Source organism: Branchiostoma lanceolatum, chromosome 4, assembly GCF_035083965.1.
Source record: "Branchiostoma lanceolatum isolate klBraLanc5 chromosome 4, klBraLanc5.hap2, whole genome shotgun sequence".
NCBI classification, from domain to species: Eukaryota; Metazoa; Chordata; class Leptocardii; order Amphioxiformes; family Branchiostomatidae; genus Branchiostoma; species Branchiostoma lanceolatum.
This window is the reverse complement of record NC_089725.1, coordinates 21,350,257-21,366,103: the sequence shown is the minus strand read 5'-3', so window position 1 is coordinate 21,366,103 and position 15,847 is coordinate 21,350,257. Positions and strand designations below refer to the sequence as shown.

Genomic DNA, 15,847 nt, shown 5'->3' with positions numbered 1-15,847 from the left:
GCGAAATCTCGTGACCTGGCCTCGCGCCATGCGTGGGACGAGAGTTCGTTGACCCGAAGCCACGACCCTTCGACCGTACCAGAAAGGAGAGCCACCATGCGATTACTTCCGTCAGATACTTTGCATTTGGACGTCGTTGATATGTAACCTGCTAAACGTTACGAGAATACTGTATCTACGAGGCAAGTAGCGGTTACGCCGCACACAACTGTTCACAGTGACGTTATCCAGTGTTTGCATTAACTGCTTTTATCGGTAGATGTCGCTTGTGAATGTCTATTTCAGTGATGACAGCATCAACACGTTGTACTGAAATAAATGTTTCTTTCGCAACGACTGAATATTGATATAAAATTATGCTATTTCAACAAAAGCAAAATCCTTCAAGTTTTCGTTGTGATGTGGTTCAATCATTGACGTGTGTGGCGTTACATACAGAATTCCAGCAAATATCAAATAACTTCTTGTGGTTTTTGTTTCCAGGCTGTTGGAAATTCCACGTTCAACAGATGACCTGGCAACTTGGTGGGTTGTGACTTGAGTTGTTTACAATTTTCCATTCAAAGGTTCCGTTTAACACACCTCACGGGGATTCTTTAGCTCGTGCACCGGTGGCCTAACGCCTTGTGTCGAAGCTGAAGCTGCGCAGCTCATTGACGATCAACTTATGATATTTGACCACTCTCTACTGCCCTGATAATTTGAAATCAACGTTACAGGATCAACGTTAATTGCTTGAGATAACGTTTTTGCGTTTATTAGGGTACCCATTAAAAGAAGGATGTCCAAACTGGAAACATTCAAGTTGCCGAACCAGGACACTCGGCTGATCAAGTGCAACAACACAGTCTACAAGTTCAAGCTGCAGTACAGGGATGGGTAAGTGTTATATCGTACCATAAGTTATATCTTTGTTTAAAACTGCCTGTGTCTGATGAAAGATGAATAATATGAATCCTAGCACTTTTGATATCATATTAAAAGCATCAGTGGCACTCTAACTTGTAAGACAATGTCATGGGAAATGTTCCCATGTATTATGTATAAATAAATAACAAGCTGTTATCTTTACTCGAGGGTTTGGGTTAGAATATGTTAGTGTTAGGCATTCAGAATTGGTACCTTTTTTCTCTACGAATCTCAGGTCCAACAGACTCCCCTGTGATGCTGACACCATGCAGCAGGAGATGGAGGTACTCATTTCAGTTTCAACATCTGAGAGTATCTTGTGTCTTTATGTTTTCAGTCATGTTACATATTCTAGTTGAATAATTAAGGGGCTTTCATGTCTATTAAGCTTCAGTCACCTTTGATATTTCCACCTTTCCACCAGCATGCTGTGTTAAAATATTATGCCATTTTTCCAGAATGTAGTTCGTTGTCTGCTACAAATCAAGGAAGACCTACATCCTGTTCGTACAGACCACTTTGTCATCTATCCATGTATCCTTTTGTATTTGTAAGATGGCAGCTAATCTGACTCAACCTTGGGACAGGAAAGCGCGTCTTCTGAAAGGGGTTTATTGTGATAGCCACGGTCTTGAGTAGAATCTTTTTGTTTCAAAATTGTGAAACTTTCATTGTTTTTATCTTAACGTTAGATCTAACACCACCGGTGTAGTTTCCTCATAATCAAAGGATGACTTTGATATTACTGAAGAATGCACATAACCAACCCATATTTCAAAGGTGTATGTATGATTATTTCTCTGAAATATTCCAATGAGGTTAAGTGGTGAAAGTAGTAAACCTTTAGTAGCATGACCATTGTCAAAGGTGATAATCGTTTATGAACCAATAAATATTGGTGTGCAATATTGATTTATTAGAACCTTAACTCTAATAAAGACAAAAGACGCTGGGGGACAGCAAGAAAGTTAAAGTTCTACCAGGGACAGACAGAACTGCAGGCCTACCCGTATGTGCTGTATGTGTATGTGGAACCAACTTGTAAGATAGCTCAGGCCCAGAAGTCCACATCAGAACCAACCTGTCCTGAAGTGGATAATGCTATTCATGGATCAAGCCCTAGGCCTGTTGGGGATGATGATGATGACAAGAATGAGGAAGTGGATGTGGGGAGAGAGACACACAAGGCAGGCTGATACCCTATGTCATAATGTTGTTTACTTTTGCTTTCCATAGAGTGCATAAGGGCATGAAGTCAGAACTTTATACATTAACATATACCATTAATAATTGTGCTTGTTCCTGTTTTCCAAAAGCTTATCTGTTTAGAATTTGACATGGTACAACAAACATGCCAAACTGTGATAAATCCTATTGACTTGCTAATTACAGAGAGATAAACCTAAGCTGACCCAGGCTGACATCAATGAAGTATTGAACACAGAGTATGGACACGTCTTCACGCCACCTCCTCCAAAGAAGGTCAAAAGGTGTGTCATTGGAACCTTCATTTGTCAATCAGATTGTATGCAATTAGATTTCTCCTCATTTTGTAGTAAATGGCAACTTTCCAGTATGTAGTGCTTGCTAAGTGATGCAGTCAGTGTAAAGTATTTCTTCCATTGCTGCCTTTATTGAATAGCAAATTTTCTTTTTCATAATTTTGCAAAACTACTTTAATCATCTTTGTTCACTTATCATCTATGTGCAAATATTTCAAAAACGAATACTTTTGTTGTGTGTTAATGATTATAGGCAGAGAAACCATGCATTTTTGTAGATGATATTACATAAGTTTGTTTTAGTCACACACGTGTCATCACCCATGCTGCATTCTGAGGATAACAGTAACACATTTTTCTTCTTCATAGGAAACATATGAGACAAGATAAGGTGAACGAAAGGCGTCCAAGTGCTCAACAACCTAAAGCAATTGGCCAGAATAAGGTATGGGTCATGAATCTATTGAAAATTGACCCTTTCAACATCCACATGAGATCAGTCTGATGAAATTAAGCTTTCAGGACTGATGCCTGTACAAAGAGACTGGTCAAGAGGGTTGCCCACGGTTGATACGGCTGAAACAATGTTTTGCTTGATAGAAGTGCACAGGTAGAGAAAGTGAGTATATAAATTTGAAATGTATGCAAATTCCTGTGCCTATGGTGTTCTACCAAGCCAATTTATGTTCTCCTCTCCAAAATGTAGGAAAGACCTGAGACTCAGACAGAAGAGATGGTTCCAGGTCCAACCAGTGTACCGACCCCCAGTACCAGCAGGAAGACCTACAGGCTGGGGAGGAGACACAGGACTGTGGACACCCCCATCAGTGGGCGCCCCAGGAGGAGTAAGTCATCTTGCTTCCACAGGAGATTTCAGTTTGTGTAGGAGAAAAGTTGACGTGATGATGATGTTGAAGTCATGTTGTATTCATCAATTTGGATTTCTGCCCTCCCAGTCCTGCTGCACACCCGCCCGGACCGCCACGCCATCGAGTCTTTCCAGCTGGCGGAGCAGCAGCGGCTTCAGCAGCTAGCCTGTCCCACGACCCCCGGGGTCACCGCCTGCAGCCTGCAGGACACACAGCCTGACCACACACAGGAAACGTCTATGGTCGGGTCTTTCCTCAGGTAAGGGGGTAAATAACCCATCAGAATCCCTCTAACAATCAATTATGCCACAAGGTAAAGAAAAATTTCTGAACCTAATGGGTCATTTTTATCTACGTGAGACAGAGTTTTTTTTAGCCATGGTACCAAGGCATAATAAAGAGGTATGCGCTTGGCTTTATAGTCATTTGTCTGTTTGACAATTTGTTTTCTGTGCAAATTTCTACCTTATAAGATGCATGTATTTTTGCATGATTAGCTATTCTTAATGTAAGTATTTGACTGCTTTGACTATTTTGTTGCACAGAATGCTCATCCACCCTGCAAGACAACTGTTCAGAGGAAATGATACGAGCTAAGGAGAGGAAGTTTCCATCTTGTGACAGAAGAAACCCCTTGTTTTCTACCAGTGTTATTGCTTACAAAGAAATGGTCTATTGTATATGTTGTGACTTACTAAAAGCAGGCAATGGTCTTTTTATTGTCTTCGGATATTTTTTTTCTTCTTTTTTTCAAAACCATGAGAGTACTATGTACGGTGTTGGTTTTCTACAGAAAAGGAAACATGTTGAGATTATCATCCAGCTAAGTTTTATGTTTTGGAAATATTTTTGAATTTATGTCCATGGAGCAATTTATTTTCCAGTATATGGGGTCCTGAAGTGTCTATTTCAGACTAACAGCAGCTGAAGTTATTGTAGTTGTATCTTTTTGATAGAAGTGTTCCTGATGAAAGGATTATACCAGTAGATAGTTTAAAACAGTTATCTGTGCTCAGAAAGTAAAGAGTTCTGTTCAATCTTGCTCTTCTTCTTGTCATTTTTTTTGTCCTGATTTTTTAAAGTCCTTCCTTGCACAGAAGATAATAGCATGGAATTTATCACGAACATGCTATCTTGCTTCATGTGCATTGATGATAGTAATTCACATTATTACAAAATGCAAATGTAAATCATTAAAAAATGATTATCCTTTATAATGCTACATGTCTAGTATTTAGTTAGGTTTACCTACAGAAATCTGCACTGTCCTTTCAGGACCTAAAGGTAATTTCAACTGATCGCTAAATGAAGCTATGCTTTACAGTGAGCCTGGAAAGGCTGTTGGAATGTTAGTTCAGCACCAAGGACAGATATTTGGTAAGCTCCCCTGATAAGACAGCAAGTTAGTATGATCCGGTTTGGATACGCCATGTTTGAATTAACTTTAAGTAGTGTATGATCAAATGAGCTGTATGCAACTGTCACTTTATAACAAAATTATTGACTGAATCCTATTGTGTCATCTAAACAACTGGTTTCAATTCGGTTTATTTATTTTCTTGCAAAAAATGTCTAAAAGAGGCTCAAAATGTCCTAGTGAAAACACAATATCAGTGAATCCCCAGTTGTATGATGATTTTATTTTATTAGCACAATCGTACTAAAAAAAAGAAGAGAAATTGATTTTCCCGCCAAATCTTGCCCTTTGACCCTTGCTCCAAATTGTGAAACAAAATGGCGTCCCTTCATTGTTTGCTGTCCTGCCTTCTCGAGAACCCGACCCTCTTGGTGACTGGAATCATCGTCGTGATCATTACTGTTTTGCTGGAGCGGTTTGGACTCATCTACCAGCTTTTTCATAAGGTAGAGGAATAGTTCCTGCTGTATATATAAGCTCTAACGCAACGTTACAAGTCGCTGCCATGGTCCGGTGGCCGTGGACGTCGCTCCCGTACGAGGCGGTCGACGACCTTTGATCATAATCCCACGGTCACAGCAAATCATGATATGTTTAGAAATGATAGAGTGCAGTAATTTCTTTTCATCTCGTCACCCCAGTACCCCACAACTACTACCGGCACCACGTGGTAACCGTTACATAATGATATACATGTAGACCAAGGAGGTTATAGCAGATATAAACTTGCCTACTACGGTAGACGTATACAGTGAACAGTCAAATAGTAAACGGTCGAGCTTCAGACTGTGACGAAGCATGACGCTTTTTCGTTAGCTAGTGATGCAGTGCGGCTTCGCTACAACTAATAACCACTAAAATTATGACTATTTTCACCATATGTTTCCATCCTTTTAGATATGCATGGTTTCAATCAGATCTGGCTGTGGAATATTTGATATAATTTCTGACAGGGCTGTTGTATCCTCAGTAAATCTCCACGAATCCTGCTAGAAATTGTATATATATGTACATATAATTGAAACATTATGCAATTCCAGACAATGACGGGGCCCATGACTGTAGTAGACACCACAATACCAGGGGTGCCAAAGAATTCATACGAATTTTACGGAATTCATATGAGTTTTATGGAATTCATACTAGTTTTACGGAATTCATATGAGTTTTACGGAATACATACAATCCATTACGAGAAACATACAAATTTTACGGAATACATACGACCCATTACTAAGAAACAAGTTAAAAATAAAATAGAGCAAGAACCTCAAGTGCAATAGTACTATTATAGCCTGGGTGCCATCCTATTTCTACCGGGGCTCCTACATTCGCTAACCTAAAAAAAATAGGGTAGTGAATGTAGGAGCCCCGTTAGAAATAGGATTAGGGTAGCGAATGTAGGAGCCCGGTAGAAATAGGATGGCACCCAGGCTACTACTATTAGTAGAGGTAAGAGAAGAACACTAGCATCGCACCAGCTTTTTAGCGAATGCCTACAAACGCCCACTCTGGCGAAGCCCGCGCTGCACGAATCTCAGTTTTTTTTCTCAGAATATGTTCTGGTTGTACTCCCATTAATTCATCCTGAGTTTCAAGTCAATCCATTGATCCAAAGTTAAATAAAACTTGAAGACTCTCACAGCCTCGGACATAAACATTCCAATATGGCGGACTCTGGTCACGTGACTGATCTGAGGCGGTGGATTTCCCTGCTGCGTATTTTGTATAAAAAAAAGTTACTTTACATACGTGTACAGCACGGAAACTGAGTACATATTCAGGGGTATTACTATTAGATTTAGCGACTGTGTCACGATGGCCGATATTTTGACTGATGTATTGGGCATTCGCTAAAAAGCCATTTTTTCTGGGCATTTGCTAAAAGGCCAGGTAAAAATCTTAAAGCTTGCGCGTGCTTCATTTAATTTTGGATCAATGGATTGACTTGAAACTCAGGATTAATTAATGGGAGCACAACCTGAACATATTCTGAGCAAAATAAATGAGATTCGTGCAACACGGACTTCGCCAGAGTGGCTGTTTGTGGGCATTCGCTAAAAAGCCGGTCCCCACTAGCATTGAAAACTGTAGAGACCTTCAAGCATGATTTAGTATGGCATGCATTTTTTTTGCACAATCTTTTGCATTTTGCAGTCTGGCAGAGAAAATCTCAAGTTTCATAACTTGTTTCTTTTCGGCAAGGTACACAATCTTCTGCATCCGGAAATCAGTGTGGGAAGAGAAAATCTCAAGGTTTACAATTTGTTTCTCTTTCTGTGTCTGTATCTGTATCTATATAGCCGGTATAACTGCCATTCGGCGTACACACCAGCTTTGCAGGCACGCGGCGTGGCAGCAGCTGGTTATATTACGCTGAACGGTCTTTGGCAAGGTACACAATCTTCTGCATCCCCAAATCAGTGTGGGCAGAGAAAATCTCAAGTTTCACAACTTGTTTCTCTTTGGAAAGTAGACAAACCTGAAAAGAATGTGAACTGTGTGCAATGTACATCAAAGATCAGGTAATAATTGAATTCTATTTGTGATACATATAGTCTATAGTAGGATTAAACTTTTTAAAAATTCCAAATATTTCAGGTGGAAACAAATACAAGCCGCCACGGAGGAGAACTTGTGGCCAATGTCCTCCAGAAACATGGGGTGCAGTACCTGTTTACGTTGACAGGTGGCCACATTTCCCCAATCCTTGTGGCCTGTGAGAAGGTTGGCATCAGGGTGGTGGACACCAGGCATGAGGTCACCGCTGTATTTGCTGCTGATGCTGTGGCCAGGTTGTCGGGTAAGCTTTACTGTGTATGTATGTGTGTGTGTGTGTGTGTGTGTTTGTTTGTGTGTGTGCATCCACATGTGTGTGTGTTATCCTTGTCAGGTATAGATGACTACCAATCGATATGCCTATTCAAGAAAGCAATTAACTTTTACATCTGTACATGAAATGTCCTTTATTGCTCATTTCAGTGACCTCTTACCGAAATATGATTTCAATGCAATTTGATGACAGCTAGATTTTATCATCCTTTTTATTCATTTCCTTTTTAGAATGTTTCTTGCTTCTTTTCTGTAGGCACTGTGGGAGTAGCAGCAGTTACAGCTGGTCCTGGCCTGACCAACACAATCACAGCTGTCAAGAATGCCCAGATGGCAGAATCTCCACTCCTGCTCATGGGGGGAGCTGCTGCAACCTTGTTGAAGGTAAACATCAAGGCTCTTCTTTAGTGATTGGTCCATCTTTTTGAGTTGTATTGCATGTATTGTAACAGGTGGTTGAGGTTGTTTTACATGTTGTTTGTGTTTTCTCTTCGCTGTCCAGGGCCGCGGTGCCTTACAGGACATAGACCAGATGTGCCTCTTCAAGCCTCTCTGCAAGTTTGTTGCTTCTGTCTCCACAGTGAGGGAAATTGTGCCCACAGTAAGGAAGGCTCTGGCCATTGCCCAGTCTGGAACTCCAGGTCAGACTTAAGTTACTGGTATAAGGATTGACGATTAATTTTATCTCATTGTTGAATGTAGTTCACTCATTGCTGTGTCGTGAAGTCACCTTCCCATATTATGCATTTCAGTCAACATTTAAAGGTAGTTTGCCAAAGTTCAATATTTAAGATCTACTAATACTATTTGAGTTATTGATGCTATAGCTTTCTCTACCTCAGGGTTGGACAGGTTTTGAAAAATTCACTTTCCCTATAGTACATGTACACAAAAAATCGACTGGCCCGAATCAAATTTTCGTTGGCCCACTTGTCTAACCCTGCCCTACCTGATGATTTTTTTCTTACAGTTAAGCCACACTGCCAACTGAAAAAAACATGGGCTTTTACATGTCAGACCAACTCTGGCGTATAATCAATTGCTTTATTTTCTAGGCCCGGTGTTTGTGGAGTTTCCCATTGACACCCTGTACCCATACTCCATGGTCCAGAAGGAGATTGGCATGAAGAGTACTTCAACGTCTTTGGGGCAAAAGATTGTCAACTGGTATGTTCAGTGATTTTTGGTCCTATTGTAATTTGTTGTTGCATTTCATGGCTGTGCAGTGTGTCTCTGCAGCTTTGGAGATAATGATGAGAGATTGAACACCCCTACCACAGGTCCTGCTAGTGTTTTTCATGTTCACACTGGTTGCAGAGACACAGCAATTTTTTAAAAATCCATAAATACCAATATAAGGACAAAAATATCATGTTTATGTTCCAAACTGGTTTACTGGGTACTTACTGTTTTCTAACCTTCTTCACAGGTATTTACAAAACCACTTAAACAACTTGTATGCTGGTGCTTGGGAGGAGAGGGACGTAACTCCTCTGCCAGTCGACATCCCACAAGCATCCTCTTCACAGGTATTGGCTACAAACAGATTGTTTTATCTTTTGGCTAAATAGGGCACACCCCAATTTATTTTGGGTTTCAATTGGAGGCTGCACACCCTCAAGTCTAGGTACTGTCTCTTCTAGGGAATTATTCTGAACCCATTGTTCCCCATGTTGGCATCGCTAGGTGTCCCTGTTCTAGGTTCAAGGATTCTGATCATGAAGCAAATCAACTGTGTATGGGATGAAAGCATATCCTGTCCGCTACCAGACCAAATGAGTTTTGTTTCTTCAACCTCTCTAATTTTGGTAAATTAGAAGGAAGAAACATTATTTTCACATCAAAAATGATGCACAAATTTGGCATTTTTTGGCAGAAACAACTAATACTGTTAGAAAGAGAAAAATCTAGTGTATAATCGAGCCAATTATAAAGAAAGTTCTAGTACTAAGAAGCTTTTTATCATCCACAGCGTGAGGCATAGCAACATCACACACAGAAGGCAACAAAGGTCAATCTCGGGCAAAGGGGCAATCAACGCGGATGAATATCCGGAAATAAGGCTTGGACCCAAACTCAATTTTCACCCAAAACACACCAATTCACACGCTTTTCAGACATGTTGGCATTCACTGTCAGTTTGAAGCACATTATGAGAACTGTGCAGTGTGCACTCAAACCCTTTCGACACTTTTTTTGCGCATACTACCACAGACCCTGTTTGCGGAAGAACTGGGGTGTGCACCGTTAACCTGTTTGCATGCAAGTCAGGCACTTTTGTGGATCTGTTCACATTTAAGTCAAAAAATGTACTTTCAGATCCAAAGCTGTGTGGAACTGGTTAGCAAGGCCAAGAAACCCCTGATCCTCCTGGGCAGCCAGGCCACCCTCCCCCCCACCCCGGTGGAAGACATCAGGAAGGCCCTGGAAACCATGGGTATCCCATGCTTCCTTGGGGGTATGGCAAGGGGCATGCTGGGAAGGAACAACCCTCTTCATATCAGACAGAAAAGGAGGGATGCCTTGAAGGACGCTGATGTGGTTATCCTGGCAGGTAAGAAAGAGTAATCAATCAATGAATAAAACAGTATATCCATTGAGAGATTGATTATAACTTGAAAGGTTATTAGGAAAGATTCAAAGATACAACTTTTTCAACAGGCACGGTTTGTGACTTCCGCCTTTCCTACGGCCGGGTGCTGAAGGACAGCTCCAAGATCATTGCAGTGAACCGTGACAAGAGCCAGCTGTACAAGAACTCTGACTTGTTCTGGAAGCCAACGATTGCCATTCAGGGGGATCCTGGCAGTCTACTGCTGGCTTTAAGCAAAGGGCTGAAAGGCTTTAGCTGTGATGAGAGCTGGCCACAGATGCTGAAGGAACGAGATGTGGAGAAGGAAAAGGACAACAGGTATGTGGTGTCAACCTTAAGGTTCATAGAGTAGCCGATTTCTGATTTTGGAGTGGAGTGAAGATTATCAGGTTGTCATGTCAACATTATGCTGAATATCCACTATCAACAAGGAATTGTATGATTAATCAGTGTGTATTTCCTTAAAGTTAAAGGTGCCCATTGCGAAAATTTTCTTTTGCTTCCAGCAAAATGGCTGAGCAGATTACGGACCTACACCTGAACCCCCTGAAGGTGCTGCACTGTTTGGAGGAGCAGATTGATGACAACAGCATCTTGGTTGCAGATGGTGGAGACTTTGTGGGAAGTGCAGCATACATTGTTCGCCCCCGTGGCCCGTTGAAATGGCTTGACCCTGGGGCTTTTGGCACCCTTGGTGTTGGAGGAGGGTTTGCTCTTGGTGCAAAACTGTGCCGGCCTGATTCAGAGGTAAGCTTGAGTTCTTAACTGTACTGCTGGACATTTCTTTTTGTCAGTGCTAGAGAAAATCATATCTGAGCTTGATGATCCTTCACAACTGGACACTTCATATGAGAGTAGCTGGCAGCATTCATACCCTAGTGATGTAACCATTCTCCCTTCCTAGGTGTGGATTATCTATGGAGATGGCTCCCTTGGCTACAGTGTGGCAGAGTTTGACACATTCAGCCGCCATGACGTGCCTGTCATTGCTGTGGTGGGTAATGATGCCTGTTGGACTCAGATAGCGCGGGAACAGGTGCCCATATTTGGAAGCAACGTGGCGTGCGGGCTGGAGTTCTGTGACTACCAGCAGGTGGCGGAGGGATATGGAGGCAGGGGGTTCCGGATGGACCGGACCAACGAGGACAAGATGGAGGAAATCTTCAAGCAGGCCAAACAGCTTGCTAAGGATGGACACCCTGTGCTGCTGAATGTGCTGATTGGGAAAACCAAATTCAGAGAAGGCTCCATATCTGTGTAAGCTTTGGTCTCCAGTATCATGTCTTTGTTGCCCATGGTCATTGTTTGTTAACAAAGTGATTTACTGCTCCAAATAGATGTGTGACCAAAAATATTCAACTTGAAATATTTGAAAAAAATTTCACATTTTTTAGTTGTAATGAATATACTGTTGTTTTTGTTGTACAATTTATATGTATCGTATTCAAATCAAATGATTTGAGGTTAGCATAGCAGCTAGATCATTTATGCTATCTTTATGTATATAAATGGATTCTTGTAGCATTCCCAGATTACATTTTTCTGGAGAAATTGTATGATTTTCTCTCTTTTCTATAAGATTCTAATATAAAAAACTAGAATGAATAACTGCTTATCACAACATGGCGTCTCGGTGGCGCAGTGGCATCTCAGTGGCACAGTGTTTGGCCCAGAACCCAAAGGTCCTGGGTTCAAATCTGGGGTCCCCTGATTTGTCCTGTTGGGAAAGGCACTTTGACTTTCCTCGCTTCACTCAGGTGGAAATGAGTGCCTAGCTTCAGTTAGGGTGGTCCCTTGGGTAGGATTTAAATGGAGGTCCTGTTAAGGAAAGTCACACCTCGAGCATGTTAAAGAACCCGCCACACCCATTGAAAAGAGTAAGGGTCCTTCCCTTTCTGAGTGGATCAAACCTCTTGATATCTTGAAAAGGTAATAGTCACCTGTTATGTCAATCCTTCCACAAATGTGGTAAATCTGAATAAATAAAGCATCATTGATTCAAAAGCGAATTGATTGAGGTCAGGTTTAAATATTGTTTCAAATATTTATTATATGGACCAATTAAAAGACAAGATTAGATTATCAGCCAGTCAACACTGAATAGAGGATTATTGGTGTAATTAGATCATAAATCTACATTTAACTATGATATTGATGGTAACTGACAGATCAGTGACATAGAGGCAAGCCTCTTCAATTATAACGTGATGGCAAGACAGTATCATGATGTAGTTTCATCTTTTGACAATCTGGCTTACTAGTATGAAGACTTTAAAAAATTGTGATAATTAAAGACTGCTGTGCTGGTGACTAAAAGTGTGTGTGTTTATTGGCTTCCTACATTGTCATAATAGAATGCAAGACAACATTAAGTGACAGGTGAGCTCAGGCAAACATACCTGACAACAGATCATCATTTGTCACTCTTGGGTTTCCAATTTCTCATAGTATCAAATATCAATTTTGGACATGGCAGCTGAAGTTTCTCTGTCAAAGTGACACGATTTTTCTATCCCGATGACTGGTATCCTACTTTGAAAGGAGTATTGTCACAGCCCTGACTATCAATGAGCTGCAGCATCATCACCTGGACAGTTGTCTGTAAGATCATTTTCATCTGGAAAAGAAGACAAGAGCATCAGTGAGAGTAGGCTGTTGATAGAAATCTCTAACTAGTTACTCAGTAGGTCATACAACTATCTCCCGGTATCATGTAAGATCTTTGATATATGACAGTATCTCACCATTGTATGCTGTTCCACACCAAAGGCAGTATAGATGCTCTCTCCTCAGGTAACTTGTGAGTTCTTGAAGCATTTCTACAGGCTTCTCCAGAAATAGAATATAGGTTAATTAGGGAAGACAATAATAATGTAATACTGATGTAGATTTTTTAGACTTAAAATTTCCATTTGGCTGTACACCTTAGAAATTTGAAATGGGAACCATATTTTGAAAGAACACATACATTGTACCAGATTGGTTTGAAACCAAATTAGACTAAGTACCATTGTACTTTTGACACTGATAGAAAAGCAAGATAGGAGTTAGGAGAGGTGAATGATTTTGATACCTGAAGTTCGTCTTCTTCCTCCTCAGCCTCTTCCTCCTCTGTCTCTTCCTCCTTTGTCTCTTCTTCCTCTTCGTCACTTTCTTCCTCATCTTCTGCTTTTTCGATTTTTGGCCAATACCATGGAGCAACTGGTTCTGTGATACTCTATTATCAACACATGAATAAGAAGTATATAAGCTGGTTTTCAATTCCTCAGTAGTTGCTATATACTTGCTAACACAAGTATTCACAAAAAACAGCAGCCAAACAATAGTTCCTGAAGTTAAAAAAGTAATGCATTTCTCACCTTTGCACTATCCAACTGTTCACACACCATCTGGCTCTTATACAGGTCTCGTTGTACTTCTCTCTCTGCAAATCTACTTTTCATTCTTAGTGCAAAATCCCCTCGTTCCAGCTCCTCCATTCTTTTACGTTTTATTTGCATTTCCTGGCGCATTTTGTTCATCTCATCTGCCTTTCTCTTCTGTTCATTGGCAAGACCCATGCCAGTTCTGTCTGAAAATCAAAAAGGATTGGCTCAAAATTAGGCTCTTCAAATTGGATTGTGTAATAGATGTAAGACAGCAAAATTGGGGCACTAGTTTGCAATTTAACATATGTAGTTCACAGCAAATGTAATCCCACTGTACAAAACGTATACAGGTTGAAATATTCGACCTTTCCTTCTGCAAGTGAATTAAACACTTATCTCTTACCCGATTTCATCTGCAGAGGCACAGGTTCTGCCCTGCCTTTTCCTGCATGGAACAGAAGCAAATTACAATGTACACATACATTTCACTTTGACTCGATAAAATAACATGGTGTACTAAGCAGAACCAAGTCATGGAAAGGCACCTTTTAATTTGCTGATGTCCAACCCGAAATCCTTCTACCATTGTTTAACCTTCTCCCTGCTGAAGTCGCCTTTTAGGCATAAAAGTTGTATTGGTTACAGCAACTTACAGTACGTAGTGTGGTGAAGAAAGGAGCAGGTCAAAGCAGATGTTAAATAGTATGCACACGGCTCAGAAATAGTTTATCACATTTCAACATGGAATGGAATCCATGGAAACTTAGTCAGACTTGAGGATGAGCTGGCTAAATTTTACGTTGACGAGGAGGCAGTAGGTAAAGCAATTAGCCTTGTTCCTCTGATAAATATTCTCAATCGCCAATGGGTCTAGTGACATGAAGGTGCACATACCTAATCTGCCCAGGCCTTGCCCCTGCTTGAAACCCATCTTCTGGAGCATTTTGAACCCTATGTTGTCACTGCTGATTGGCTGGCTCAACGCCTCATCACGTTTCTCAGCCTGCTGTTGTTTTAATGGCTTCATTCTGCTTTTTTCATTTGCTGCTTTCTGCTTTTGCTCAAGTTCTCGTTGTCGAGCCACTCTCTTAAGAACAGGTAACCCTGGACGCACATCAGAACTGTTGAAATAGCAAAATTAGAATTCAGCAATACATCTTTGTAAATCAACCCTGTTACCATTTCTTTATTAGAGATGACTGAGCAAAGAATCCTCTTGAACAAAGTGTCAAAAAACTATAGCAGCAAACAATATACTAATACTGCTAAGCTAGCCGTGGCGACTAAAGAAGGGTGTTTTTGCTTGATAACAAAAACACCCTTCCTTAGTCACCACGGCTACTGCTAAGCTAGTAACCAAATCCATACTAGTACTATATACTAAACCCAGACGAGTGCCCAAATAAGCTGCTGGAAAGTAAAGGATGGCCAAACAAACATGCAACAAAGGAGAACTGAGAACACTCTAGTAATAGTCAGTGACCTCAGATACATGTATATACAAATCACAGGGGTGTAGTTACAACAAGCTGTTGTCAAGTGAATCATTAATGGCATGGCTATCATATAGTGAAAAAAAGTCTCATTGATGTCAGGAAGCACAGGAATACCTTTTAATCAGTAAAATAACAATCAAAGAATCTGTGCAATGGCTCAGAGGGTAGGTTGGGTCTCCAAAACATTATTATCCTGTCAATAGTGCCAGATAAATTCTTATTGACAGGAACTACCAAAAAAAAACTTATCGATGGGAGCATCCCGTCAATTTCGCTGTCAGAAACATCTGTCAATAGTGCAAAAATTCTTATTGACAGGAACATCCTGTCAATAGCATCGTCAAATTGAATATAGAGTAGAGTTCTTTCGGCCAGGTGGAAATCCTGAGGAGGTTAAAAATCCACACACACCCTCTTTGATAGTAGCCGTTTAGACCGTGTAGTTCAAACCATCATAATCATGTTTATGATGGTTGGAACTACATGGTCTAGTACTATGAGAAAATAAGACGACGACCTCTTTCATAATTTTGCATTTTCTGGAGTGTTTGTACCGGTGGGGAATCCATCACAAGCCCCTCCCCATCCCCATACTTATTGGACGATGGCATCTTTTCAGTCGGATTCAATCAAAATAGAATTACACAGGGACATAACTGGATATATAAGGAAAGCGTTCAATCATAATATGCTGGTTAGAATGAGACCAGGGACGCACGTTTGCTGCAAAATCGCATCGGACATGTAGTCCAAATCGTCCCCATCCGCCATGTTGGTTGTTTTGATTATTCCCGTACTCAAGCAGTATGTGATTGGTCAGTCTAAAAAGAAGCGACCAATGGACATCCCCAATACAACCGA

The 15,847-nt window shown here is 40.8% G+C and overlaps 3 protein-coding genes across 4 annotated transcripts; 2 read left to right on the top strand and 1 right to left on the bottom strand.

Moving 5' to 3' along the window:
• Positions 1-58: 58 nt before the first annotated feature.
• Positions 59-4,322, top strand: LOC136433311 (uncharacterized). Its single transcript, XM_066425385.1, has 11 exons — positions 59-182; positions 484-525; positions 763-879; positions 1,145-1,193; positions 1,368-1,443; positions 1,849-2,096; positions 2,302-2,399; positions 2,781-2,856; positions 3,118-3,256; positions 3,368-3,539; positions 3,826-4,322. The coding sequence occupies exons 3-11, from the start codon at positions 782-784 to the stop codon at positions 3,875-3,877; spliced, it is 1,008 nt and encodes a 335-aa protein (XP_066281482.1). The 5' UTR covers positions 59-182; positions 484-525; positions 763-781; the 3' UTR covers positions 3,878-4,322.
• A 657-nt stretch (positions 4,323-4,979) lies between these two features.
• On the top strand, positions 4,980-12,343 carry LOC136433307 (2-hydroxyacyl-CoA lyase 2-like). The gene is made up of 10 exons (XM_066425380.1): positions 4,980-5,143; positions 7,299-7,500; positions 7,786-7,913; positions 8,032-8,170; positions 8,585-8,696; positions 8,959-9,058; positions 9,849-10,083; positions 10,191-10,440; positions 10,629-10,869; positions 11,027-12,343. Exons 1-10 carry the CDS (start codon positions 5,015-5,017, stop codon positions 11,381-11,383), a joined length of 1,893 nt encoding a protein of 630 aa, XP_066281477.1. The 5' UTR covers positions 4,980-5,014; the 3' UTR covers positions 11,384-12,343.
• A 90-nt stretch (positions 12,344-12,433) lies between these two features.
• On the bottom strand, positions 12,434-15,810 carry LOC136433308 (G patch domain-containing protein 11-like). Of its 2 annotated transcripts, none has more exons than XM_066425381.1 (7): positions 15,705-15,810; positions 14,385-14,611; positions 13,894-13,935; positions 13,482-13,693; positions 13,196-13,339; positions 12,867-12,948; positions 12,434-12,739 (listed from the first exon to the last, which is right to left on the bottom strand). In XM_066425381.1, exons 1-7 carry the CDS (start codon positions 15,755-15,757, stop codon positions 12,687-12,689), a joined length of 813 nt encoding a protein of 270 aa, XP_066281478.1. In that variant the 5' UTR covers positions 15,758-15,810; the 3' UTR covers positions 12,434-12,686. The 2 variants fall into 2 exon arrangements, with proteins under 2 accessions (XP_066281478.1, XP_066281480.1); XM_066425383.1 differs by lacking the exon at positions 15,705-15,810 and adding an exon at positions 15,504-15,669.
• Positions 15,811-15,847: the final 37 nt, after the last annotated feature.

Excerpts from the sequence above, each read along its gene's own strand:
- LOC136433311 (XM_066425385.1), top strand. The coding sequence starts at position 782 with ATGTCCAAACTGGAAACATTCAAGTTGCCGAACCAGGACACTCGGCTG. Across the intron at positions 1,444-1,848 it reads CCACTTTGTCATCTATCCAT|ACAAAAGACGCTGGGGGACA; the intron begins GTATCCTTTTGT and ends ACTCTAATAAAG. Across the intron at positions 3,257-3,367 it reads CAGTGGGCGCCCCAGGAGGA|TCCTGCTGCACACCCGCCCG; the intron begins GTAAGTCATCTT and ends CTGCCCTCCCAG.
- LOC136433307 (XM_066425380.1), top strand. The coding sequence starts at position 5,015 with ATGGCGTCCCTTCATTGTTTGCTGTCCTGCCTTCTCGAGAACCCGACC. Across the intron at positions 7,914-8,031 it reads CTGCTGCAACCTTGTTGAAG|GGCCGCGGTGCCTTACAGGA; the intron begins GTAAACATCAAG and ends TTCGCTGTCCAG. Across the intron at positions 8,171-8,584 it reads TGCCCAGTCTGGAACTCCAG|GCCCGGTGTTTGTGGAGTTT; the intron begins GTCAGACTTAAG and ends TTTATTTTCTAG.
- LOC136433308 (XM_066425381.1), bottom strand. The coding sequence starts at position 15,757 with ATGGCGGATGGGGACGATTTGGACTACATGTCCGATGCGATTTTGCAG. Across the intron at positions 13,936-14,384 it reads GCAAGGCCTGGGCAGATTAG|GAAAAGGCAGGGCAGAACCT; the intron begins GTATGTGCACCT and ends TGTTCCATGCAG. Across the intron at positions 12,949-13,195 it reads AGGAAGAAGACGAACTTCAG|CCTGTAGAAATGCTTCAAGA; the intron begins GTATCAAAATCA and ends TTTCTGGAGAAG.